Here is a 26,432-nt window from a genome sequence, read left to right on the forward strand (position 1 = left end):
ATATTGAAAGATTAAGGATTAGAGTTTAGTAGTACTACTTCTTGCTCATTTACCGTAATGCTACAAACAAGTAAACTTTACATAAAAATGTGTTACGAAAGCAAGATGATTGTTTGCTTCACCCAAAGCATTTAAAAAAAAAAAAGTTAAGAGCACCTCCAGGTTTGTGCACATACCCCTCCCCACCAACAACAATAACCAGCTCTACTGTCATGCTAACAGATTCAAATTCATTTTCTGGCTTCTCTACGTTAGAGTTTTAAAAACATGCATCTAGAACGTTATCCTAGCCTAGATATTTGACCTTGGATAAGTCACAAAAGGCACACCTTCACAGAACGGTCCATAAGAGAGTTAGGAAATTTCCCTTCCTCTGCATCAGGCAAGAGTGTCCAGGTGAACCAGTACTCTGGATCTGTAGTTACTGTGCTGCTCCAGAAGGATGCTAATGCAGCATTAACCAGTTCTGACCACAAAAGAGACATTTCCTCAAGGGATATCTGAAGTGAAAGAAAAATCAAGAATTCCTAAGGATAATCTGCAGGCAGTAAAAGAAAAATCAGTAGGAAAAAAAAATCACTGACTAGCATAAAAGCATAAAAATATTTTCTGATGGGGATAGGGACTCCTTTCATTAATACAATTTATTAACTCTTCTTCAGCTTTAATAGTATGCTCTGCCCCTCCTCTGAAATAAAAAAAGTTCATCTCCAACCATAGCGGACCAGAGGGACCAATCAGCCTCCACTTCTTCCTCAGGAGACTTTTTTCAGTGGGTGCATCTACACGTGTGTTTTACTGCACATTAGACTAATTTAACACGCAGTAAAGCATCACTGGCTATACATGGGCCGCAATTAGTGCACAGTAGATTCATTTACTTTGGTGTAGGATAGTCCTGTCAGCCACAGGTACTACCCTATGCCCTAGTAAATTACTGAGTTTAAACGCACATGTAGCCTGGTTTAAGTTTACTCCGGCTCAAATCGAATTGTATTAACTGCACGTACAGACATGCCCAGTGTATGGAAGCTCAGATGCCAAGTTAGTCATCCAGAGACTCTATTCAACAACTGTGAAACTTACAACGGCATGCAGAGCTGCACAGGCCCAGAGAACAGGTAAAAACCCTGACACTCCAACTGTAGGTATTTGTTCAGAACTTGTTGCTGTGCTGAATCTTACAGAAGAAAGGGGTGGGGAGTGACACTAGATATGCTTGTCACAGCTGAATGTGAACTGGCCAGAAGTTCTGTGAGATCTTTATCTAGTACACAAGATAAGAACACATAAGTGTGAGACTGGTCTCTGACTACTGATTTGACAAATAAGATTTCTAAATCCAGAAGTCATGTAAGTGAATACCAGAGCTTTACATAACACAAAGAAGTGGTTTTGCTCTGTAGTGAAACTGAGGTGGGCACCAATAACTAGCTAATTGAGCAATTAGCTAATTAACTTCCATTAATTCTGTGGTGGATGCATGAAATTATGATGGACAAATAATCATCGCATACGGCTACATATTTTAATACCAAGCTTGAGCCTTTGCTTTATGAAGTCTGCTGTTAGGTGGTTTGGGGAAGCTGATATTTTTTTGTTTAATCCACTACTATATAAAAATTAATGAAGTAGCTTAGAGCTATTACTGTTGATGCAGGAAGCAAAACTGCATTCTGGTATGCTGTAGATATCTATATAGCTTTGAAATTTCAGTTTCAAAAGCACGTAACACTAATTTACACTATAAGACTTTTTCTTACCTTATCGAGATGTAACAAATGCCACAGTCCATAAAGACGATGAGATGTAGCTGGTGTCAGTTTAAGGGAAAAAGCTATGTACTGACCTAGCTCTGAACGCAAGTTTCTCTGTTCACTGAAATTCTCCCTGTAATAAAAGAAAAATCAGGAATTAAACTTTACTTACTTTAGCAAGAGACTCTAAGAAATCATTTGTATCATAAAAACAAGCTATGATATACAAAGAAGAGTTGCAAGAGCTAGAAGAGACTGGTTAGAAAGCTAAAATCACAATATTTCAGGGACTGAAGAAAAAGGAACACTTTATTATATAACAGACCCGAGGCCCAAGAAGCTGAAAGAATCTGAATTCATATATGAATGAAAAACGTATTATTTTCTCATTCCAAAATGTTGGAAGCATCAATTTCTGGATTAAAAATCTTTTAGAGATTTATATTTGGAGATAAAAAAAGAACAGCATTCCTGAAATCCAGGGTGCACCAGTATTTTAACTTTTCAAATATACTATTCAGTAATCTAAACGATATCCCCCTTTTTCTCTGAAATGTAGTTATGAAGAGCTGATTTTCTCCTACAAATAAATAATTAGTCAGAAACACAAAAATAGCTGGCCACTTAAAACAAAGGGAATGCTTAATTCAAGTGGCCACCTAATTACATGTATTTTTAGTTTTTCCTACATTCTATTAGCACATATTTGCACAAGTACGTATGTCCCCTCGGATAATATTATTTTGGAGTGCCTCTCTCACTTCTCAAATTCCAAATGTATATCTTTGTAACAGTTGAGCAATACAACCATAAAGTCTTGAAAGAACACCAAGAACTGATGGCTGTCTATTTTATAAGACAAATAACGTAACTGTCTAGTAAGATTTGCCACATAATCACAGGCTTCAATGTATTGCTATTGGAAGCCATTCTGCTATGTATGAAGATATTTCTCTCTACAGACTAAATACAATTATTTCAGAATGTTCAAACAGCAAAGCATTCAGATACTTAAAATCCTGTATTTTTTGTACAAGAGCTGATGGGAAGAGAGCCAATAAAAACTAGACCTGAATTCAAATAACTCTTTAGAAAGCATATTTTAATGGGTGTCTGGCATTAGGTCCTACAAGTGTGGTTTTATGTGCAGGCAAAAGAAAACATTTCAGTGTCTTGATTCTCATAACTTTATAAAACAGATTTTAAATTGCATGAAAAGAAAAAAAGATGTTTGTTCATCCTCTTCCTCACCCTGTGAGACAAGCTGTATTTACACAGTCTGCTGTCAACTTGTACTGCCACAGCAGTGCCAAATGCTCCATCGTAGGCCACAGCTGAACTCTACTGCAGAGCTGGGTTAGTAAGTCAGGGTCTGACTGTGTAGAAAGGACCTCTTCAGTAAGCATCTCTTCTGTAGGACCCAGCTTAATTCCTTCTGCTTTTAGCTGCGAATACTGCAAGTCCACAAAATCCCTTAATTCACCTATTTGTCAGCAAGGAGAAAAAAACATAAATACATTTTTTATTAATTTACACTTAAACAGCTAGTCTGAAAAAACTAGTAATTCATAGAAACGCAAATGGATAAGACAAATATTTCTGGATGAAAAGAATAAAGATAATACAAGATCTCATACTTGTGCTGTGCTTGACTGTACTACAAGGGGAGTTATTTACCTGGATTAACATCTTCTACATGATTAGCTCTGAGAATCAGGCCCTGAGCCTGCAGCAGTGCTTTCTTCAACTTCCATCCAGCAGCAGCAATTTTCAGACAACAGATTTCTTCCTTCCATCTACTTTTGCCAAAGGCAGGTCTCTGATCCAGGACACTGAGTTGTTTACTGAGGACTTTTAACTGAGCAAAAGACTCTACCACCAGTTTATTCTGCAAATGTTACAAATACATATTTTTAAGCAAATAACATAGCTTTTATTTCTATGGTTCTAAGGAACAAGATCCGTGCACCAGTTTAAATGCTTAGGTGCAAGTTAAGGAAGCATACATACAACTACAGTGCCTAATATGCAAATACCTTGCCACTGGGAGCACAATAAAAAGCCAACTCTAAATGCTCCTTCCCTCATATGTTTAATATGCTTAGAAGACCAAAATCAAGATATCCCACCAAATGACTGCACAACTGGAAAGCTAAAGCTGAATTTTAACAATGCATTAATATTTTCTTTTAATATGACCATCAGGCACATACATACTGCACAGTAACAACTGCATGAAAGCACATTTACAAGCATTTAGTCATGCATCTTTGCACTATTAGGTAATTTACATTGCTAAGTCTTCCCACATTCTGCTTTGAAAGTATACCTTGACACTTTCTGTATTAACTCAGTTTCATAATGCAATATGTCAGAGGTCAGCAACCTACAGCCCACAGAACCAGGGAGTTCCAAGGTGTTGGGTGACCGGGGGTTTTCACATGCACTGCACTGTGCTACTGTGGGGGAAAATTCACCTGTACCAGGGCCAGGCAGCTAAGAGAAGTGGCAGTGGCAGCAGCTTAGTCCTAGTGCCAATTCCATCTCAAACCTGAACCAGGTCAGTCCAGTCTACCACCACAAAAAGCCTATGGACTCCTGCAGTATGTCATCGGGAAGCTGCTTATGGAAGTGGGAAGAGACTGAGTCTCCTTCCCCAAGAATGCTATTCCCATGCCTGTGTGCAGAACATACCTTGTAAATTCACAACTGAAGAAACAGCATTACTTTGTTGTTATGGTTTAGCACTACTACTTCATTCAAAAACAAAAAATGGGAGGGAGATCACCTGATGAAGCTGAAAGCAGTTTTAATAGGAGCATTCCATGTGGTGAGCCAATAGGGGGCACAACTGCGCTGAGCTACCCACCTTACTGTGCTCAATCAAAACCACACTTCAGGTGTCTCCCCTGGGGCGCCTACGTCTGGCCAACCCCCTTTCCGGAGCACACCCACAAGCCTGGGGTAGTCACTGCCACCACCCGGGCCTTGGTCTCTGTTAGGGATCTATGCAGACCAAGGTACACAGATCCTGCAGATCTTGGGGGTGCTTAGACCACTCTGATATTTTGGGGTGCTTCTTTTAGCCTGAAGCATCCAAAGACAGCCTCCTGTACCAGACGGAAGTAAATTCCCTAGCTCACCTTAGCCAGCTGAGCAGAGGGAGTGAAAAAGGCAAGTCTCTCCCCAGTAATTCACAGCTCAGTACTTGAAACTTTCATTAATTAGAGAAAGAGGGGAGGGGTAGAATGAGGAAGTTAGGAGAAAACACCTTGAGCAAATATAATCATGCGAGTCTTACAGAAATTAGATACGATAATCTTTTTACAACACATCTGCCTAGACATAAATCCTAACCCCTCACTCATTTCCCAGGTTCTACTTCACAGAGATGCATCCAAGCTGGACTTGGAGGCAAGTTGCTTGAGCTTTGTTCCAAAAGCCCATCAGAGGAAGACAGTCCCCAAACCAAGTGACCTGACCCTTATATAACTTTTCTGACCTCATCACCTGGTTCCAAGCCTTATTTGAGGTAAACTAATCCTTTTAAAAAGTCAGCAGTATCCCCAAGTGGAGTGACCAGGGTCCCACAGCTGGTCACACAGGCTGTTTGGTGGGAAACTCAGGACAAAGGAATCTATACAGGCCAGCCCCTTAGGTGACCAGGCACGGTTGCCTGAAGATGATTTATTCGCACCCCACATGCTGGAAATCCAGGTCTGACTACACCTACTATGAACTTATTGTGCGTGCAAACTAAGTTTAAAAAAAAAAAAAAAAAGCAAGGAAGAATGTGGGGAAATGCAAGATGCCACACTGGGAGGCATAATCAAAAACACAAATACAAAATGAAGGTCACCTGGCTGGATGACAGCACTATGGAAAGGGACTTGGGAGTCTTAAAAGACCACAGACTCAATACGAGTCTGCAGTGTGATTTAGCCACAGAAAGCAAATGTGATTTTGGGCTGCATCAATTGAAGCGTTAGGTGCAAGACACGGGAGGTGATAGTGCTTCTACTCGGCGTGGGTTAGGCCTCACTTGGGTATTGTGTGGAGTTCTGAGCGCCACATTTTAAAAAGGATGTGGAGAAGTTAGAGGCAGGCAACAAAGATGATCAAAGGCTTGAAAGACAAGTCATACAAAGAGAGGCTGAAGAGGATAGGCATGTTCTGCTTGTGGAAAAGGCACTTAAGAGGGGACATAACAGCAGTCCTCAAATACCCAAAGGGTTGCCGTAAAGAAGAGGGAAAGCACCTTTTTTCTCTTGGTGCAGAGAGGGAGATGTGGACCAATGGCGTGTTGTAGCAAAATAAGTTTAGATTGGATAGGTAGAAACACTTCTTCACTGTTAGAACACTAAGGAAGTGGAATAGACTTCCTAAGGAGTTTGTGGACACCCTCAGTGGAGGTGTTCAAGAAAAGGCTGGACAGCCAGGCTGCACCCCAGTGAGCTTGGCCATGCAGTATGTGGCACCGCAGACATCTGTGGCACCACATACTGCATGTTCAACTGTTCTCCATGCTGCAAGGGAGCAGCGGGGGGGGGGTGTTGATCCCCAAGTATCCAGGGGTCAAAAAAACCTCCACAGAAAAAAGCAGAGCAGCGCTGGTGGGGGCAGCATGCACCTCAAAACCAGAGCCATGCTCCAGCTGCTGCCCAGGCTCTGAGCGGCAACACTGCCACTCCCACAGCACCAGAAGGTCCCAAGACAGATTGATGGAGCCAGCCCAGTGCTGGCCCCAGCCGCCTCTACCCCACCTGGGGTAACCTACTGCATGCCAGAGTGCACATGGCACAGGTGTTCCCCAGAGACAACTAGCAGTAGCAGGAGGTGTACCACCGCTAGCTGTCCCTGCGGAACCAAATGTCCAACTTGTGTCGATGTGGCCCCACTGGTTGGGAATGATCTAGGCGTAGCTAAACCTATTTTCTACCATGGGTATTTCCCATGCTTCAGGGCTTTGCTGGTTGTTCCTGTCACCCACTTCTCCCCCTGCCCCCTCTTTTTTTTCTGTTATGTGCCAGGGTGTTTTTAAGCTTTCCCAGAGCCATTGCATGTTGGCTATAGCCAAGACTGAGGTCTTCAACTGGGATGTGCCGATTCTTCTGCCAGGAGCAAAGTTGGAGGTTCCAGGCTAGGGAGTCTTGCCCTTCCACTCAGGGTCAGATCAATTGCTATATTTGATCTGACCCTAGAGGAAGGAATTTTACCCTATAGATTGATATGGACTGTGGGGCTTTTTGCCTTCTTCTGTTGTCCAGGGAGGAAGGGGGGAGCAGAGAGGGGAAAAAGGGAAGAGGTGGCCCTCTACCCAGGACCTCCTGAGCATATACTGACAACATTTTTTAGAAGCAGAGAACTGGCTGCTATGGTTCCCCTGCATTACCTGTGGCAGATTACAGTGTTAGGACTTTGTTGTGTCAGGGCTGAGGGTAATTTTATGTTTAAAGTATGATGAACCTGCCTCAGGCTGGCCTAGCCCCAGAGGTGTTGACCTCTGGAGGCCCCTTCCAGCCATACTTCTCTCTGACTCTAAGAGAGCAGGTAGTTTGGAAGCATTTAGTTCAATAGTACCTGGGTTAAACTTTTTAAAGACTCCCATGCTGTAAAAGTGCTCAAGTCCCATTTTCAAAAATGGCTTAGGTATGTAGCTTTTTAGATGCCTATCACCCCCTTTACGCATGAAGGGAACGGTGCCATGGGATCTAATGCACCAACTGAGGGGCTCCCAGCCACAGGGGGAGGACCTGGCCATATGTTTAGTTAATGGCATGATTAGAATCAGCTACAGAAATTATTACGCATTTTGCTGAATGATTTTGTAGCTTGTTTTGTCATGCCCTTAATTGGTTGAACCTGTAGCTGGGTCACAACTTAAGGTGAAGTTCACTGGCAGATCACAACTTAAAATGTAATGTGTAGTGGAGGCCAAAGATGCAAAGAAATGGTTAGTGAAACTGAAGCTATAGAAACCAAGAGCTTCCATCTCCCTAGAAGTCTACATACCTTTAAAAATCTGGTCTACAGCAGTATAAGCCTAATTCATTCTCAATAAATTTAGGCTCCTAAGTACTTCAGGCACTTTTGAAAATAGGGTGTAAGCACTTCTGAAATGTTTGCTCCAAGCCTTTTTTTTATAAAGGGTAAATGCAGAAAAAAATAATGCAAAACACTCAGAAATAGACTAAACATTTAAAGCCTAAACATTTAAATCTTAGCCCTAGACTGGTTTACTGGACAATGTGACAACTCACACAAGTCTGGATTTGGATATTTTTTGCCCTGCTTGGTCTGTTCTGGTGAGCAGAGACCATGCTAAAATACAGAGATATTGTATTTACTATGGAGTAGAAATATTCTCCATCCTAAAGCACCACTAAGTTATTCTAGAGAACTACTGATCTGGACAACCCAACAACAATGCCAGAACTGTTATTCTGAATAACTGATACATTTCAGAAATAAATTTACATTACAAATAGGTTAACATTTGTATTCACCAGTCTTTTATATCCAATAGTGTCCATCTCCTTGCCTGGAAAATGAATGTAAAAGTGCAACAATGGTTCTAAAGTACCTGGATACACTTGCTAGAGCTGCCTAAAATATTGTACTGCAAATAGAACACTGTACCTTGAAAGGAAGAGGCCTTCCCAAAGACTTCTGTAGCTTCTTTACATTGGCAGAGATACCAGCAGGATTACTCAAGCAACTCTGAATCTCTTGTGCAACAGACTGAATTTCCCTGGAAAACCTTGGAAAGGAAAGACGATAAGTTTACATACAAGTTCAAGAGGGCAAAGGCAAATGCATGCACAACGAAAAGAAAAAAAAAAAAAAAGACATTTTCCCCCCTTCGCTCACTCTCCCCACAAAAACCAAAGCCTGATTTTGAAGAATGGGTGCTGGGGAAAGTTATTAAGTTACTGGGTTTTGTATTTGTAAGGACGTGGCAGTGTCTGGAAACTTAACATGTAAAACCCACTCTTCCAGTTAATACACTGAGCTGGCTGTATGAGTACAACTAAACATTCAAGAAAAGACACTTACGTAGCTCTTTAACGTAAGTGCATTTGTAACATGAAAGGAACCAATATTGGCAATTACGTTACACGAGACCCAAACTACCTACTTGTGTTGCTCCAATCCAATCAGCATCTGAGGAATTCTGTCGATTAAATGCTTCCTAACCCAGTGCCAGTGCAATGAGAGGAGTGCCAAGCCAGCAGAATCCACCATCAGAGTGTCAGATGCTGCCCAGAACCGGTCACGCCACTGCAAGCTGCACAGGACCTAAAGACAAGTCAGGAAGGTTACAACTTTTCCAGCTCTGAACCTTTGCTACTGTCTGTCTTGAGGGAACAGGGGGTGCTACTAAAGTTGCCAATACTGCTAATCTAATAATTAGGCAATATTTATACTCTTAGAGATTTCTTTTCTGCTGGTTTAACTGTATTCAGTTAGTTTACAACATTCTTAGGAGGGTTCATTTCAGCCGGCTACTTATGCTGACCTTAAAATATTAATGGATCCAGCCTAGTATATTAAGTACAGAATGGTTCCAAGAATTTTTCTTTTTAAATTAGTCACAAACAGAACAGTTTACACAACAAGCCAGCTGAAGACCAAACTTCAAAAACATGCAGACATGCCCATGGACTGTCTCTGAAAGGCTCTATTACAGAAGTAGCTGCAAAGTAGACTGTGGATGAATGGAGGGGAAGCTGCTTGGTGCATACGCATGGGGGAGAGAATTCTAAACATAAAGAAGGGCATGGAAAAATGAGAGTGTTTCAGAATGGGTGGATTATGCAAAGACCAAGACAGATGGTGTTTGGAAGAAGTGAACAGAAAGGTGCAAAAAGGATGGCATTACGTACATCTTACAGATGACATGAAATGTGATTTTGACACAAAATAGAAGTGAGATCTGAAGGGTGAAATAGAGAGATTTTTGTGATGGTGGGAGATTTCAGCACAAACATTCTAACTGTGGTGAGGGGAAATGTTAGGATTAGGATGCTGAAAACCTACATTTCACATAGAAGTAAAGAGGCAGATAATGAACCCACACAGTCTACTACAGGGCTACTGATCAGTTAAGCTCTTTATAGCCAATACTATATAAATCACATACCATGTACTTCAGAGGTCCTAGAATCAAAGAACAGCATATCTCCTCCACAATTGTGGATTCTAAAAGTACCCTAGTAAGAATAATTTTAAAAAGCAAACAAAAACACCTCTACTCACATCATGCACATCTTCATCAGTTAATGTCACCTGTGAAGACTTCACCCAGTGCAACATGAAGGCATCCCAAAGTTCGAAGAAAGCAGCAAGGCTGGCCACAATAGCATGTGGAAGTGAACTATAACTCCCTGGTTCTGGATTTAAAGATTTAAATTAAAAAAAGAGAAAAAAGAGAAGGTTATAATATTTCACATAATGCAAAGTTCAGCTCTGATCTTTTAAATACCTTATAGAGAGTAGTGACCTTTGAAAATGTTTTCATTTTGCATTGAGTGTCAAAATATTCCTGCAGTATTTATGGCATTCCACAGTACTTCCCTAGAGTTAATATAGGAAATATAGTAAATATGGAAGACCAAAGGTGGATAGAGAAATGTGAAGAAGTTAAAGGCCATTTTATTAGCCATGTTGAAACCAATTTTTGAGATGATATTCAAGTTAGAAACTAATACAATTGTAGGGACTGAGACTATAACAAAAAGTTTTTCTTATATACAAAATAAAGCCATATAACCCCCATATTTTCTACTTTAACATACATACAAGCTCTTCTTTACTTGCAGATTTTTTTACTTCTCGTTTATCCACCCAGTCAACTACTAGTAGCATCTCAGTGATCCAGAAATACAATGGTCTTTGGATTATAGAACAAATGTGCACGTTTTGAAATAGTTTTTGCCTATCGTTCTTCTGCAAAAGCATAACTTAAACATATCGCAACCGCAGCAAAGAGAACTTCTGAGACGCACTAAGTGGTGCTTTGTCATTAAAACCTTCTGTTTAAATTTTATAGATACGACACCACATTGCCACTTACATGATGAAACAAAAGGGAATTTGAAGGAGCTTTACTTCTCTCCTATTTACCATTAAAGTAAACTTACAATATCCACAACTTCAAGCATGCAATTCCTCTAGTCTATAAAATTTAGGAAAGACAGGAACTATCTATGATATATTCTTCCAGAACAGTACAGCAGATGTTATCTATAATACAGACTACACATCTAGTCTCAGAATGTTATTTTATGCTGCTGCAGCTCTCATCTACATTAATACATTTGACCCTCACATATTAAAAGATTGCAAAGAGAAGCATTGTTTAGAGATAATAGCTTTTTTAAATAGAATCCTGTCATATCTAACCATCTTATTTATTTATTAAGCATGATATGCATTGATATAATCAGTCTTACCTTTATGGAAATCTAGAGACATTCTTAAAGCACTGGTTCTTGACTTCTGGCTAGCAATCGAGTTCTTTTCAATGTAGCTCCTTTCTTCTCGGTTGAGAAACAATACTGCCCTAAATTTAAAATATTATAAAACAGTTGGACTGGCAGTAAAAGATGGCAAAACCATAACCACCACTGTATTTCCTCCTTATGTAACTACCAATGGGACTGCCTCCAGCCAGCCTTTAACCAGAAAACAATAAAATAAAAGCAAAAATAAAAAACCAAAACCAAAACATTTCTGGAGGAAAAGCTGGTAATAACCACATTTTAGACAGTATCAACTATAACCATAAGGGGGATTATGGCAGGAAGGAAGCTTTTTCCGAGTTGGTTAACCCCCAACCCCTGGGAAGAAATGCTTGGCATTTTCTTGAACGCACCGGTTTGCTATGGACTGTAAAAGGAGAAACAGTTGATCTGTGTGTTCCACTTCAGTATCAAAGTTCAATGAATTTCTAACAATATCCAATAATTGCATATTCCATCTTGGATCCAAGGGCATCACATGTTCATCTGATAAGAAAGTTGCAGAGAAATAACAGTTTTACCAAATGAAAATATCTTTTTTTTAGTTTCCTGTCTCCAGACCTCTAAGAAATGCTCAGGATTTCCATAAATGTAAAGAGATGGAGAGCACTAACAGCAATGGCTTCACTCTAAGTATGATGCACAGTTGCAGAATTCAAATAAAAAATGGAAATGACATCAGCTATTCTTTCAGCTTTAAGTTGGAGGGAAGGGGTGAAGTATATAGCCAATATTATAGCCCAACAGTGCACGTACGTTGGAGAAAAAACCTTACCTTCGATGAACCAACACTGTTTTGAAGCACAATGGTGAGTGCAAGCTTATCAGTGGTTAAAGCACTAGGACTGGCATTCAGGCTCAATTCCTTGCATTAATACAAACATTTTCTGTGACCGCAGGCAAGTGACTACACCGAGAGGCTGAGGCACAGCAATGATTTGGCATCACTATGCATAAAACTTGTATACATCGGGCTCTTGAAGTGGAATTGACTGCCCCGTATCAGCTTTGCAGTGGAAGTTGCATGGTCTGTTTCTAAAACAGACAATGGGCTCAATATTTTTCCTTTTAAATCTGAGCAGGTGAAGTGGAACTGCCTGTTTTTTATGTACTAATCTAGTGGCCAGAGCACTTGTCCAGAATCACGGTTCAGTTTCCTTCTATGGCTCTTACACCTAAGGAATCTGCCATAAGCATTTGGCTGTTGGCTGCCCTGGGGTGTGGACACACTCTCCCACTCTTGCTGAAGCTATGCAGAAAAGAGCAAGATATGCTGGGCCAAAAAGAGGAATGACTGTAGCCTAGTTCTGTAGCACTTGCCTGAGAGGGCAGATGTGTGTTCTGGGCCCTGCTTCCAGGATTGTAAAGAGTCACTGGATGAAATGAATGAACATTGCCGGAAGCATGGACTTAGAACTCAGAGGGCCCCTTCCCAAGATGTTCCCGAACTATTGGTTTGCAGAGTCCTGCTCTCACTCTCCACAAGGCTACTGTATAAAAGGTGGGAGAACACTGCTACCATTGTCCCTGGTTGTGGCTGCAACTATTGTGGTTTGTAGTAAATCATACCTGAAAGTACACAGCATGTAACCCCAGGGCACACCTCATTTGGGCCTCTTAGGGAACTCAAAAGAATGTCGAGTGTGTAGATCCCAAATGGGCAGAGGTGTGAGAGACACCCTGAATCACCAACATGATAGCTGTTCCATGCACATGAAAAAAGTAAAACTCCAAAGTGCTCAGGAAACTACCCTGGGAAGACCTGTGTGCCTAAGCAGAGCAACAGTTCTGAGGATCACATTCCTGGATGTAGGCACCTAAATTCCACCTCATCCATCTGCACACCTGGACCTTAGTCTCCCTGTGCCTCAGTTCCCCATCTGTAACATGGGGATAACACAGCAGCTCCTAATGTTTCAGCAAGTTTCCTTCAATCCTGGAAGAATTAATACCTTCCTGAGGAGCTCCTAGCCTCCCCCTGCACAACTCTAGATTAAAACCATGTCCTAATTCTTTGTGATCTAACCACCCATCTTGCCAATGGATTAATCCAAATGCCAAATAAGAGTAGCATAATATCCTAAACAATACTGAAAATTATCTACTTCCAGCAAAGAAAATGGCAAAAGATTAACACGTTTTTCCATGTGCCACACCAGTACTAAAGAACCACTTACAACACGCATTAGAGGGAAGCAATCTAAATTGTTAAGCTAATGTCTGCAGACTTCACAATCAGATTCTCTCTATTGCCGACACCCATTCAACTCTTGCAGTTTCTCCTTTCAGATCTGTAAGTATTGCTAGATAAAGTCAGAGTACAGCTTTGTACAGCACACTTTCCCAGAAGGGCTACAATGCATTCAGAGCAAAAACTGTCCACAATCTTCATCATTTAAAAGAAGCACGTACAAAATGCACAAATGAATGAAAGAGACACAGTGACATGCTGCGAAGATACCTGTCATACTTGGCTGTAACAACTTGATCACGTTACTGATTCCAGCAGAGAGGGAACTGGAGTAGAAACTGGTCAGAGATGCAGCTCCAGCTTCTAGTTGTGTGCGCACTGAATCTGTAGGTAGGAATAATAATTATATCTTCCAGGTTACAAACTCCTAAAGTGCATTCAGTCCAAAACTTGTACTCAGGTTGCACCAGCACAGAAAGCCTGAGTCTCAGCTGCTGGCGCTTGGCAGTTTTCGGTTGGTCTTTGTCTACAATAGCTGCAGGTGGCAATGCAGTCTTTCTGGGGAGTTGCAGCAGCAGACAACGCACCAATTTAACCTCTGTAGTACAAAGAACTTGGGAGATATTTTGAAATGCACTATCAAGGAGATAAAATTGTTACCAGAAGTACTTTATGGCAAGGGCACAGAATTCATCAGAATTTCATGATGTCTAGTTACTGAAAGAGCAGTTTTCCAGAAGTCAATGGGAGTTGACATCTCACACTTTATCTTTAATTTCTCCTTTAGACAGTTTTTTTTAAAATAGCAATGAAGCATTTTTTTTAACAGAACTTAGTTCTCATTAAAATATTTTTCTAGATACATGTAATGTTTGCTGGTTGCAATTTCAGATTATAAATATACATATATTTATCTGAGAACATCCAGAAGAGAGAACCCCATCCGTCTCATTGTGGCATGCATATAGACTAGGATTTCCCAATTCTAATATTATAAAAACCTTAGTCTGTCCGTCTGTCCAGAATGCTTTATTCGTGCTCTGACTGGCTGTCTTGGCAGCCAATTGAGCGCTCTAGACAGACAGCAGAGCACTGTCATGACAGTGAGACAGTCACCCCCCACTCTGCTCCTTGGAGCTAGGGGCTGGAACAACCCCCCTTTCGCCCTCCAACAAAAGCCAGCAGGGAGGGGAGGTTGGGGGAGGGGGCAGTTACTGGTAGCCGCAGCCACCACTCCATGGCTGCCACCCTGTGCCCACGGCTGCCGTCCTGGGCCTGCACCCACAGCTGCCCCCCTGGGCCTGTGCTTGCAGCCACCACCTGGCCCAGGCCCACCACCACGGCTGGGCCTGCACCCATTGCTGCTGCTGGGCCCACACGCATGGGGCAGCAGTGGCCATGAGGGAGGGGAGTGGGCCCGGGCCCAAAGCTGGGAGCGGCCTCAGCCCTGATCCCAAACTGCTGGGGGAGGTGGGGCCGGATCAGCGGGGGGCACAGGACCAAACACTGGGACCCGTCCCTGCCATCCCCCCATCATTTTTGACAGGTAATTTGCTAGTAGATCTATAGTATCGATCTTTTATAGTAGATCTATAAAAGTTGTATATTTTATGTGTATCTTGGGATGTTTAAAAATATCAGCCTACATCTTTAATTATGACTGTTCAAATACAAGTTTTATAAACTATTATAGTGTTGATAAGCTAGGATGTCTTGTTAATACTGAGGTTCTTCAGTTCTGAACATCCCTTCCAGGTGGAAGGATATTCGCACAGTTTCAAGACCTAAGTATGCAAGTCCTGTAGGATGTTTTTTTTTAGTCTAGCTGGGGCCGAACACACATTTTAGTGGTTTCACAGTCTCTGGTGGCTGCTGCAGGCAAGAGCTAATCCCTCCTTAGTGCTAAATACTCAAGTCGTAAAACAAAAGTTAATTTACAGAAAACATTTTCAATCCTAGTTATTAAACAGCTCTCTGGAATATTTAGAGATTTTTGGTCTTCAGTATATGAACCCTTCTCAGATCACCCATTATTCGGAGCAATCAGATATCAGTCTCCAGAAAACCCCAACTTTTCATCGGCTGTTTGGCTGTTCAAGTAATTATGTTTTAACACTAGAACCTACACCCCGAAACAACAGGGCAGTGGTTCTCAAACTTTTTAGATTTGAAGCACTCCTGGATAGACTTGAAGCAGCCCTTAGAAAATGACATCTCTTAGTTTTCACTCTTTTTTTTTTTTGCCTACAGAAAGATAACGGAGCAGTTTTGCTGTTGCAAAAACACTCAGAAACACCACAACTACAATTTTCTATTTGAAATCTCTGGGTTTAGCTTGTGAATCATATTTGTAAACCTAATACTGCTAATGTTATGCTGTACCCTTAAAAGAATCTCATGCCACCCTGGATGAGAATCTCTACACTAGCTAATATGTGAACAAAATTACTTGTGTAATATTTACTGTTGCTGTGTAATGTAGAAGTAATTGGCTTCCTTGACTAGAAAAACAGACAAAGACCAGACGTGCTGATACTGTTTAATTCAAATGTTCTGAGATAAGGAATCCACATTCCTTGGGTTATCTTGATATCTTGCCCTGAGATAAACAACTATTTATGCATAGGGCTAAGTAAACGGCCTAAGTTTCTGTGTAATTTACTATTGTTTTGTTTCTCCAAGATGTATCCTTTTATCTCTTTCGCTGTCCTTAGTATAAATACGCTTGTAAACTTAAGAGAGTCTGAGAAATCCTTTGAAACAGACAAGGGTGATTCCCGTTGCTGTATGGAATTCTCCCTGTGATCACAGTATAGCCTTAAATAAAGAAAAGCTGGCTCCGTCAGTTCCGATTCAACCACAACGCGAAGTTTGATTTCTTCCACAGTAAGAAAAAACAGTGCAGAGAATTTGACTGGTCTGAGGTATGTAAAATAATTAAGGTACTTACCAAGCACTTGCGGTAGATTTTTTGTTAGGTGATTAAGCCACCTAACTCTCAACATCCAATCCTGATTAGTTGCCTTTTCTATGAACAATTTAACAGAAGCAGAAAGGACCTCAATTTCATCCAGCCAGCATGCATCCATCTCAACAGCACTGAATTTGAGACTCTCAGAATTGGTGGACTGCATAACCTTCTGCAAATCTTCCAGAGTAAGGGGCAGCGCTCTGAAATGCATAAAAATAAGCATTCAGCAGATCAGTTTCATAAATCAAAATGAAAGGTCCATCAGAACTGAGGAGCACATGGGCAAGAGTGGTTAAGACATGCCAGTTCCCACAGCCAATGGAGCACAAGCAAGGGATATGACTAGCACCCTTACCTGCTCACCTTAAAAACTCCCCACCCAGAATAACCAGGTACACAGTTCTAGGTGGGTTGAAAGGGGACAGCCTTCAATATGAATCGAGAGTGGGACTCTTTTGCGTGGAGCCCTAGTTAACTACTCTGATGCTGGGTCTCAGCAGAGCTTTATAAACAAACAAGGACTTGGTATTACATGTTAGCGCCATCTCCTGATGGAGCAAGGTAGTACTAATACCACCTACTGACCACTAGTGTGTCCAATTCCATACCATAGTACTCTTAGGTGTTTACTGCTTGCATTTTAATCAAGTAGAGTCTCTCACCCACCTGGTGTTTTTCAGGTTCAATCTATTCAGACAGTAGGCTAGGACCTGCCCATCGCTCTGGACTGTAGAAAGAAGAGAGTCTTCAACTGCAAAGAGACCTGTAGGTAGAGAGTCTGGCCACAGGCCCACTGTGAGCAGGGAATCACCCCAAGTCTCATGCGAAGATAGAGCTGACACATGCTTCATTACCAATTCCAGAACAAGCTGAAAACAGAAAGCCATAATACAATTGAGAACTGTGCCCTTGAATATGCCCTCAAGGTGATACTGCTTAGGAAGATTTTTAATTAAGAACCAAAATATTCTGTTTTTGCAATAGATTTCACATTTCAGGATCCCAAATCATTTCAAAATCTGTATTTGAGGTGTGAAAACATTTTGCCCACAACAGACACACATGACAATTCTGGAGAGTTTCGGATAAGATCTGCTCATCTCACGGTGGAACCTACCAGAAAAACTTCAAACTGATAGCCTACATTTTCTCCAAACTAATTTGAACCAGAGCTAACACCTCAATTTTTGGTCTGAAGATGTCTGAATTGACCAGACCCTGCCTTTAACACTCCAACTAGAAGACAACACCTTGCACCCCCTTGTGAGATTCAGCTCAGAATTGGAGCCAGTAACTCTAGGAATGTTCTCTGACCCCTTCAAAAGGGCAGTCTCAGGATCACCAACACTGCTTCCTGAAATGGATATAGTCGAAGGTTCAGAAAAAAATGCAATTTTTTTTTTATTTAAGGAAGGTACAAAGCATTTACCTTTTGATTCATCTGAGACTGCTGTGAGCCGACATAAACATCCCAACATGCTCTGTAGAAAGCCTTTGCTAACCCAATGCCTCGATGTAACTGTTGTGCAATTAGTGTAGCAGCATGGAGCAATGATGACAAAGACAATGCAGAACCTGAAAAGGTCTTAATATTAATATCAGCTAACCATTTTTGTAAAACCTACTGACTGCTTGATTTTATCCACACCTTCACCTCCTGAGTAGCACATAATTTTTTTAGTGCCTTGCAACCAAGGTCCAATAGCAATTAATTATATCTTGTATCCCTGTTAGGTCAGTAAACAAGTATCCCCATTTTACAAGTCGGAAACAGGCCAAAAGAAGGCAAAAGCCAATCTAAAAAGTCTGTTCTGTTAAAATTTTTACCTGATACTACTCCCCAAATTACTTTACCTGAAAGATCAGAAAACAGTCTAAAATTGTCCTTATTTAGTGCACCGCACAGCACTTTGTGTATAGTTACTTTTACCACCACTTCAGCTGCACGGTCATAGCCAAAATCTCAAACAACAAGGGAGAAAAACCTTTATAACATAATTGTTATACATATACTGACTGAAAAATACTGACTGGAATTTAAGTTGAACCTGCTCTTTCAGTGACTTGCATAGGACAAAACATCCAGTGGTAAGTTGAGTACAAACCTCAAATTCCTCAAATTTCCAGATGTCTCCTCCTAAGAGACAACTACACAAGGGGTTTTTCAAAATAAAGTGAAGAAATCTCTGTCTAGACAGTGTTAATGGGCCTGGTTCTTTACCAAATTATACTTATGTTCCCTCTTACAAAATCAACTTGTAGAATGTCTTGACGTGACAGATGTGTTACTGATATGGTATGTGGGAGAACTTTACTCTAGTACAAGAGGACATGTACCAGATTCAAGCTGGAGTGTGTGCCAGATGCTAGCCACTTCTGAAAGTTTTGCAATACGGCATGAGTGGTACACATAGTATCATAGTGCTTAGGGTCAGAAGTGACCTAAACAGATCATCAGGTCCGACCCCCTGTTCCGGGCAGGAATGGGATCAGGGGTTGCATCACCCCAGCCAAATACCTGTCCAGCCTCCTCTTGAAGACCCCCAAGGCAGAAGAGAGTAAACCACCTCACTTGGGAGCCCATTCCAGAACTTGGCAGTAAAAAAAAAAACCCCATGACTTTGTGCAAGTCTTCTTCTTGGGTATAATTTTCACACAAAATAATTTAAGCCTCTCTCTCCCCTGAGCTGGGGACCACAGTGCAGCCCATATTAAATGTCAAAAGATATCGAACAGTCAGGGACCTCTTCTCTCTGGCTTTATGATCTAGGGTCAGTCACTGAGAAGCAGAAATTAAAGAAATAGCTAAAGGGCTGCCATAAAGAACAGGGAAAGCACCTTCTTCTCTCTTGCTGCAGAGAGCAGGACATGAACCCAAGGCTTAAAGTTGCAGCAAAGCAGGTTTAGATTGGCTATCAGGAAAAAATTCTTTACCATTAGAACAGTGGGGCAATGGAACAGACACCTAGGGAAGCTGTGAAATTTCCAACATTGGAGGTGTTCAAGAGGAGGCTGGACAGGCATTGCTCATAGATGATCTCAGAGTAGCTATGCCTGTATTCTACTATGAATATTTCCCATGCTTTTGGACTGTACTTGTTGCCATATGGGGCTAAGGACGAATTTTTTTCCTCCTCCTGTTTCTGTGTGTCAGTTTTTTTCACCTTCCATAGAAGCACTGGATATTGGCTGCACCCAAACTTGGGGATTTTGAATGGGGTATGCTTATGCTCCTGCTGGGACTTAAACCAGCAGATTCTTGGCTAAACGGACCTGGCCCTCCAGTTGGATCCATGCTGACAACCATATTTAGGGTCAGGATGGAATTTTACCTCATAGTCAGATATGCACAGATTTTTGCCTTCCCTTGTAGCGGAGCGTGGCTCTCTTCCTTGGGCCTTGCAAGCATCATTTTAATAATCTTAGCAACAGCAGGACAATGACCTCTGCTGTCCCCTGGCTTTACCTGTAGCAAGTGTTATTCCTCGTGGTTGTATGTTAGGGTTGACCACGCAGTTTTGCTAATAGGTTAGACAAGGATTTATATAGGATGGTTTGGATAGGGATGATTCTGTGTCTGGTGGGGGGTTGGAGTAGATGACCTCTGCAGGTTCTTACTTTTCTATGATTAAACCTGACTGTACTGGAGACTTCTGTCTCTGTTTCTAATAGGGTGTGTAACACTAAAAGATATTTCAGACTTAATATTCAGAGTCAGGCCAAAGGCCAGACAAGATATTTAATGCTCTGGTAGGTATTAATTACCAAGAAAGGAAGAAAGTTTTTCTTACCTGCTATCATCTCTTTAGTTTCTGAATGAACTGTCAGAAGTGCATCACAGATGCTATCTCCCACTAAGCCCAATTCATGCAACAATAACTTCAGGTCCAGCTGATCCAATACATTCCAATCGCTCTCCCCTGGAATGTAAATCTCTATCCCACGATTCCTCATGGCTCTGGATATTTCCCCATGAATAGGATCCATTGAAAGGAAAAGCCTGTTAAACAGTCACAAGAGACTACTAAAAACACAAGATATGATTCTGAAACCACTAAGACTGTTCATACAGCCTGCCACTGTGTATAAAGTCATCCCTTTAAATCACTTTCATAAAGGGTAGAATATGAAGGACCTTTGTCCCAGTGAGCTCATGGTGAGTTTTATTTGTGTAAGCGTACACCAGAATTTCAGAAAGTGTTAGTTACAATCTCTTTAAACTATTTGGCTTAATTATGTAAAATACCCTAGTCTGTTATGCCATTTAGAAAAAGGTATTTAATAAGCCTAAATAATTCCATATAAAGGAGACCTAGGAACACTGAAAAATCCTTCTGGGGTCACAAGCAATTTATACTTACTAAACTGATTCAGGTTCTGCCCATTTAAAATAGTAGCATAAGACTAAAAGTTTCTAGTTACCAGCTAAGAACTGCCTGCCCAGAGGAGTTTTCCATCTATTGACTCCTCTGTGAAATCCTACGAAACATGAACTTTCATTTCTACCCAGGATAACTTACAGTCTTTTCTCTGATGCCTGATGAAGGGTGTTTGTGCCTGAAACCTTGCAATTAAAGATTTTTTTTGGTAAAAAATCTACTTCATAGAAGTAGGGTCAGAAGGGACCTACTTAGTTGGGCGAATAAAAGATGCCACCTCTACCACAAGCCTGGTTTCTTAGTCTAAACACAGGCACTTCTGTATTGGAAGGTTACTCAGAGCTGAATATACCTTGGAAGCCGCAGAAAATCAACTGTGATAATCCTGGGTTTGCACTGTGCCATTAGGGACCTGGGTATGGCTATTAAGGCAACAGTCAGAGTAAAGTGAATAAAGAGACCTTGGCTAAAAGGAACTGAATCACGATCCCAGATTTCACCCAGAGCAAAAGTCTTACAAGGGAACTAGGCAAGCTTCTTTGGGTAGATATGATATCTTTTATTAGACGAACTCAGTAGTTTGAAAAAAAGTTCTTTGCAAGCACCCTTTTTTTCAGGCATGGGAAGTCTCCCTATGCCTGAAGAAGGGTGCCTGTGCCCAAAAGCTTGTGAAGAATTTTTTCCAACTAAGTTGGTTTAATAAAAGATATCACATCTACCCAAATAAGTGTGCCTACCTATGTCCTTAGACCAGTACAACCAAAAACCCTGTTACAAGGGAAATGTCACTTCTCAAACTCATTTCTGACCCTGTCTCAAGGGGGGAAGGGGAGAAGGGGGCACCTGGCAAAGAAAGAAGGTGATTTACAGCCTATCTACACTGAATTAGAGCAGAGGTGTGGGTAGCTTATTCTCATTCATACACAGTACAGTCGAGGCCTGATAGAAGTGTCTTATACAGTAGTTTCTCCACCCTTCAAAAAGTGCTGCAACTTTGGTTTCTTTGGTTCATCTCCTTTCCTTCCAACATGGGAGATGACTTTTCCTCGTCAAAAGGCTTAGAAATAGTTTTAAATGACAGAACACAAGTTAAAGAACCTCAGCCACCTGAAGGAAACATTTTACCTTCTTTTCCAACATCTGCGGTTGGAATAAGCCAAGGAAATAGTGAACCAAAAGTATTGTCTCAATAAATATAAAAATGTAAGGATTAGGTACAGCAATGCTTAAATTCCCTCCTTGACACTGACCCACAAATACTACTGTATATCACACACACACAAAATGTATTAGCATTCTGTACTGCAAAGTATTCTAATTTAATGCAGCCATAAAATATTGTTTTAGCTTGAATATGACCAGCTTTAATACACATTTGCTTGGCTGTATCTTGTCTGATGCTAGAACAAAGGCAGGAAAGCTCCTCTGTTTACATCTTCTGTCTAGAACCCACCCTTCTGTTTACTCTAAGCAAGAAACCTTGCTTCTTGTCCCATAAGCCAGGGAAATCAGACCCCTACCCTAACTGGCTAACTGGGCAGTGCTCTTTTTTCAAATTAATTGGTTAATGGGAAAAAAAACAAGAAGCCTGGTGACCCCTAATTGGATAATTGGCGTGATATCACACCAGATACATAGGAAGAAGCAGCTGGCAGGCTAAGAGGAATCCCAGGGAGGGCCCCAGCAGAAAAAACAAGGTGAAAGGGAACTCTCAGTACAAGGGAGTGAGAGAGTCTCAGTCTGGGACTCTTCTCCTCTCCCTTTCTTTGTCTTCTTTGCTGACGGGATATCCTGGAGCAAACAACCAGGATTAGAGCCAGATAAAGCATGGGTCAGGATTTGGAGCCTGGTCCCTGTTGCACCTTAGCCTAGGTGGGTGCCTGAACCCATCCGCAGTTCAGGCCCAGGAATCAAGATAGGCCTGGCTCCCTTTCTTTTGAGTTCTTTGGAAGTTTTTGCTGCAACAGGAGCTGTGGAATTTGGGAGTAGGAATTTTGGGGTGTGGTCACCCTCCAAAGCCACCATATGAAAGTGGAGATCGCTGCTTTACAGCTTCCCATGAAGCAATGAGGGGCCCCTTGCACTGCAGAAGGACCTATGCTTACTAGCAGCTCCCCAAGAGTCCATGAAACACAAGGAACAGCTTATAGGACTCTCTTGCTGAGTAGCAGGCATAGGGGCATAGGCCCCTGGAACTAAACCTTGGTTGAGCCCCACATCTCAGACAACCTGGATATGTATGGAGTCTCCTCGGAAGGGCTGCAAACTATACTTTGTACTGTATTAGAGACTGTATTTTGTAGTTGGTAGTGTTTTCAATTATTGTTTTCCTTTGTTTTCTGTAATAAATTTGTCCTCTGTGTTTATACTGTTTGCAAAAAAGGGGGGGGGGTTGTTTATGGGGGATAACCCAACCAAACTCAATGATCCCAGAATTCTGGATGGAGGCTTAAGCCACAGTGAAAATGTATTGGTATCCCAAAATTTGAAACCAGCCAAATGGTACCCAGCTGCTGAGTGGTGCCCAGCAGAAGGGTTACACTACTCAAGGGCCATGCCAATATATATATTTTGTTTAGCATTAAACATACAGTACTGATTGAGAGATACTTACCCACATACTTATTCATCTCTAGTGCTCAGATCCTCTACCCATCCCATAGGATGTGAGCACATCACAAGCTTTAAAGCATTTGTCCTCACAGCACTCCTGAGACAGGAAACCATGATGCAGGCGGATCATCCAAAGCAAAGAGATGCTAAATAGCCTGTCACTATCAGTCTGTGAAAGAGCAGCAATTTGAACCCAATTTAAACCAGCACAGCTTTCTCTTCTCTGGTCAGCAAAGACAGGCCATGCTGTGCAGGGGGAAACTAAGGAAGTTTGCCTGGAATAACACAATCTTGCCTACTGTCAATATCATTCATCTCTCAAGGTCAGTGCAGAAACAAAGCAACTTCACAAATGTTAAGAAATTGAGCACCTGAAGTTGGGATGAGGAGCTATTGTAGGGGTGGAGCCATCTATCACGCCTCTCTCACTCATGGTAAGGATTCCTCCAGGTTCAAGCAAAGCATTTAAGCGGTCCAGGACTGAAGGACTGTATTGAAGAAAAAAAAGTTTCTGTGAGTTGCAAGTCCTTCTTCCTTCATACCAAAGTAAATCATATTAAATCAAAATGAACCATAAATAAGGAGCTGAAGAGATAACCGAAGACAATGATAACAGAAACCACGTCTACTTTAAGTATTTTTAGATGGAAGAGTCCCCTCTTCACCTTTAGCTGTTTAATCATCCTTACAGTGGAGACTGGGGTGGTGCAGGTGCTAAGGCACACATTTGACAGCCCAGAGTTTGCAAGTCTGAGGCCACAGCAGAAGCGTTCTCAGGAGGGCATGTCAGATTCCAATGAATCTGCGAATTATGCTAAATACCTTGTTGCAAGGACACGAGAAAGGATGCCTTACAACAGCATATTGCTATCAGAATATATATTTGCTATCAGAATAGATATTTACCAGTTTGAAAAGTATATTTGAAACAGTAAGGGGGAGTCAAAATGAACACGGGAGGTGCGGAGAGAGATCTGTTCACCACAGAAGTGGAACTGTTATATTTCTTACTTGCAAAAGTTAACATTGTCCATTAAAAGCCAGTCACCGGACCGCAAGGCCTGAACCAACATTCCATCAACCCACTCGAAAGTGCCGTGACTCTGACCATCCACAGACTGAACATGCTGCAGCTTGAAATGCCAAAATTCTTCCATCAGTCGTGAAAATTCTAGAACAGAAAAAAATCTTATAGTAATGGCTTCAGTTACTGAAACTGCTTTTGTTTTAGGAGTCTATCCACATACCATGCAAACTGTAGACCAGGAGCCATGGGATTTAACCTTTGGTCATGAACTGCCTCACTCTGTATTTGTAATATAACCATCAGAGTAAAGCCCTGATTCTGATTGCTGAGCACAACCATAATAAATTGGCACAAGACATTAAGTTTGGAAACACCCTAGTTAAAACACGCTTAAAAAAAAAATAACTGTGTTGAACGCATGGATTTACGTAATAGCACTGATCTTCAGATAATTTATGGAAAAACTTATAAAAAACCCACTCTCAACATTTCATTAGCTATATATACAACTTGCTGCAGGAACTTCCCCACTGAAATACAGTTTTCAGAACTTTGCTTCCAAATCACCACTTGTACATACCTGCCTTGGAGTAAGAGTTTATTTTATTGTTTAGTCGCTGGATAAGTGATAATATTCCCTCTAGTTTGCTCACTACTTCAGTTGTTATATTTTTATTCCCATCACCCAGGGATTTGGGTTTGAAGTTGAGAACGAAGCTGCTCCAAGCTCGCAGCACAACTTCAGCATCTTCTGCACAGATGTCAGCAAGCAGCAGACTGTCTCTTATTAGTGTACTCACAGTACTCTCCACTTTCTCGAGTAGGGATTGCCATGGCCGAATGATATCAACCTACAACAGCAGTTACTATATTAATAATAGTACTGATGATTCTATTAAATGATTAAAAACCAGTTGATTATTTTATAGCAGCCACCCCAAAAATATACTTTACCTGCTCAAATGCACCTAAGAGTTCAGTTGTATCCATAGCACTATTCATTGCCATAATTTTTAGTCGATGACCTGTCAGGTGGGCCAGAAGTTCAACGAGACTGGTCTTGCCAACAGCTGCAGGACCTACCAATATTACCATCCAGCTCATATGTACACATTTCATTATGGATTCAAGGGACTGCAGGGAATGATGAAGAAGTGATAGATTTCTGCCAGGGTGAGGAACAGAGTTGCCACGGGAGAGAACTGAATACCCAATCTAAAACAGAATTAACAAAAATGCATCAGTGGGCTGACGGTGAGAAAGGGAGAAAAGAATGTCACGTTTAAGGTGATAAATCAGATATGTTTTTTTTTCTCTCTCATCTTACCTGAACATTATAAGGAGTAATGTGAAACTGTCTGGTCCCCACATATGGACTAGAATCGTGGCCAAAAATTTCCTTGAATATGGAAATGACCTAACCAGGGAGAAAAAAAAATTATAAAGGAAAAAAGAAATTAATTAGTCTAGGTTTCTACAACATGCAAGTTATAATTTTCTCATTCTAAAGGAATATTTGCTCTGAATTATCTTAAAAGAGCTTTGCTTTATTGTCCAGAAACCCACCAATGAAGTATAGCAGCTATAACTGCGAGTGTCAACAATCCACAAGGATTTGCTAAGTTAGCAAACTTTATCTTCCATGACATGATCAGAAACAACAACAGGTAAAGATGGCATTTGATAAAGAGCTCTTCTGATACAGCATGTAGAACACAGATGCAGGGAAGGAAAGTGAAACTTAAGGGAAAAGTTACTGCTTATATCTGGCACATAACGTAGACTTAGGAGTTTGATTTTCAATTCAATTACAGGTTTAAACAGCAAAAAATGAACAAATTAGGCAACACAAAAGCAGGAGGAGTCTTAAAGATGGACACGTAATCAAAATAAATTGAGTTTTAGAAGGGACTTTAAGAAGTGAGTTTGCTTGGCAAACTAGAAAAGGGGCCTACTTCAAGCTTAAGGAA

General features: G+C 41.2%; 1 protein-coding gene across 4 annotated transcripts in view; it reads right to left on the reverse strand.

Moving 5' to 3' along the window:
- The window catches only part of MDN1 (midasin AAA ATPase 1), a 150,606-nt gene that overhangs the window by 49,304 nt on the left and 74,870 nt on the right, over positions 1 to 26,432 (reverse strand). For all 4 annotated transcript variants that reach the window (XM_019537753.1, XM_019537752.1, XM_019537755.1 and 1 more), the window contains exons 41-59: positions 25,790 to 25,879; positions 25,417 to 25,677; positions 25,043 to 25,313; positions 24,447 to 24,606; positions 23,807 to 23,923; positions 20,235 to 20,443; positions 17,873 to 18,018; positions 17,110 to 17,312; positions 16,423 to 16,643; positions 13,743 to 13,856; positions 11,635 to 11,767; positions 11,213 to 11,322; positions 10,017 to 10,150; positions 8,896 to 9,056; positions 8,397 to 8,517; positions 3,435 to 3,645; positions 3,009 to 3,240; positions 1,764 to 1,890; positions 330 to 500 (exon numbers count right to left, since the gene is read on the reverse strand). In XM_019537753.1, coding sequence (XP_019393298.1) covers positions 330 to 500; positions 1,764 to 1,890; positions 3,009 to 3,240; positions 3,435 to 3,645; positions 8,397 to 8,517; positions 8,896 to 9,056; positions 10,017 to 10,150; positions 11,213 to 11,322; positions 11,635 to 11,767; positions 13,743 to 13,856; positions 16,423 to 16,643; positions 17,110 to 17,312; positions 17,873 to 18,018; positions 20,235 to 20,443; positions 23,807 to 23,923; positions 24,447 to 24,606; positions 25,043 to 25,313; positions 25,417 to 25,677; positions 25,790 to 25,879 — 3,192 coding nt within the window. The remainder of the gene's footprint in view (positions 1 to 329; positions 501 to 1,763; positions 1,891 to 3,008; positions 3,241 to 3,434; positions 3,646 to 8,396; positions 8,518 to 8,895; positions 9,057 to 10,016; positions 10,151 to 11,212; positions 11,323 to 11,634; positions 11,768 to 13,742; positions 13,857 to 16,422; positions 16,644 to 17,109; positions 17,313 to 17,872; positions 18,019 to 20,234; positions 20,444 to 23,806; positions 23,924 to 24,446; positions 24,607 to 25,042; positions 25,314 to 25,416; positions 25,678 to 25,789; positions 25,880 to 26,432) is intronic.

The sequence above is a fragment of the Crocodylus porosus genome, unplaced genomic scaffold (assembly GCF_001723895.1).
Source record: "Crocodylus porosus isolate Cpor-Errol unplaced genomic scaffold, CroPor_comp1, whole genome shotgun sequence".
Lineage (NCBI taxonomy): Eukaryota > Metazoa > Chordata > Crocodylia > Crocodylidae > Crocodylus > Crocodylus porosus.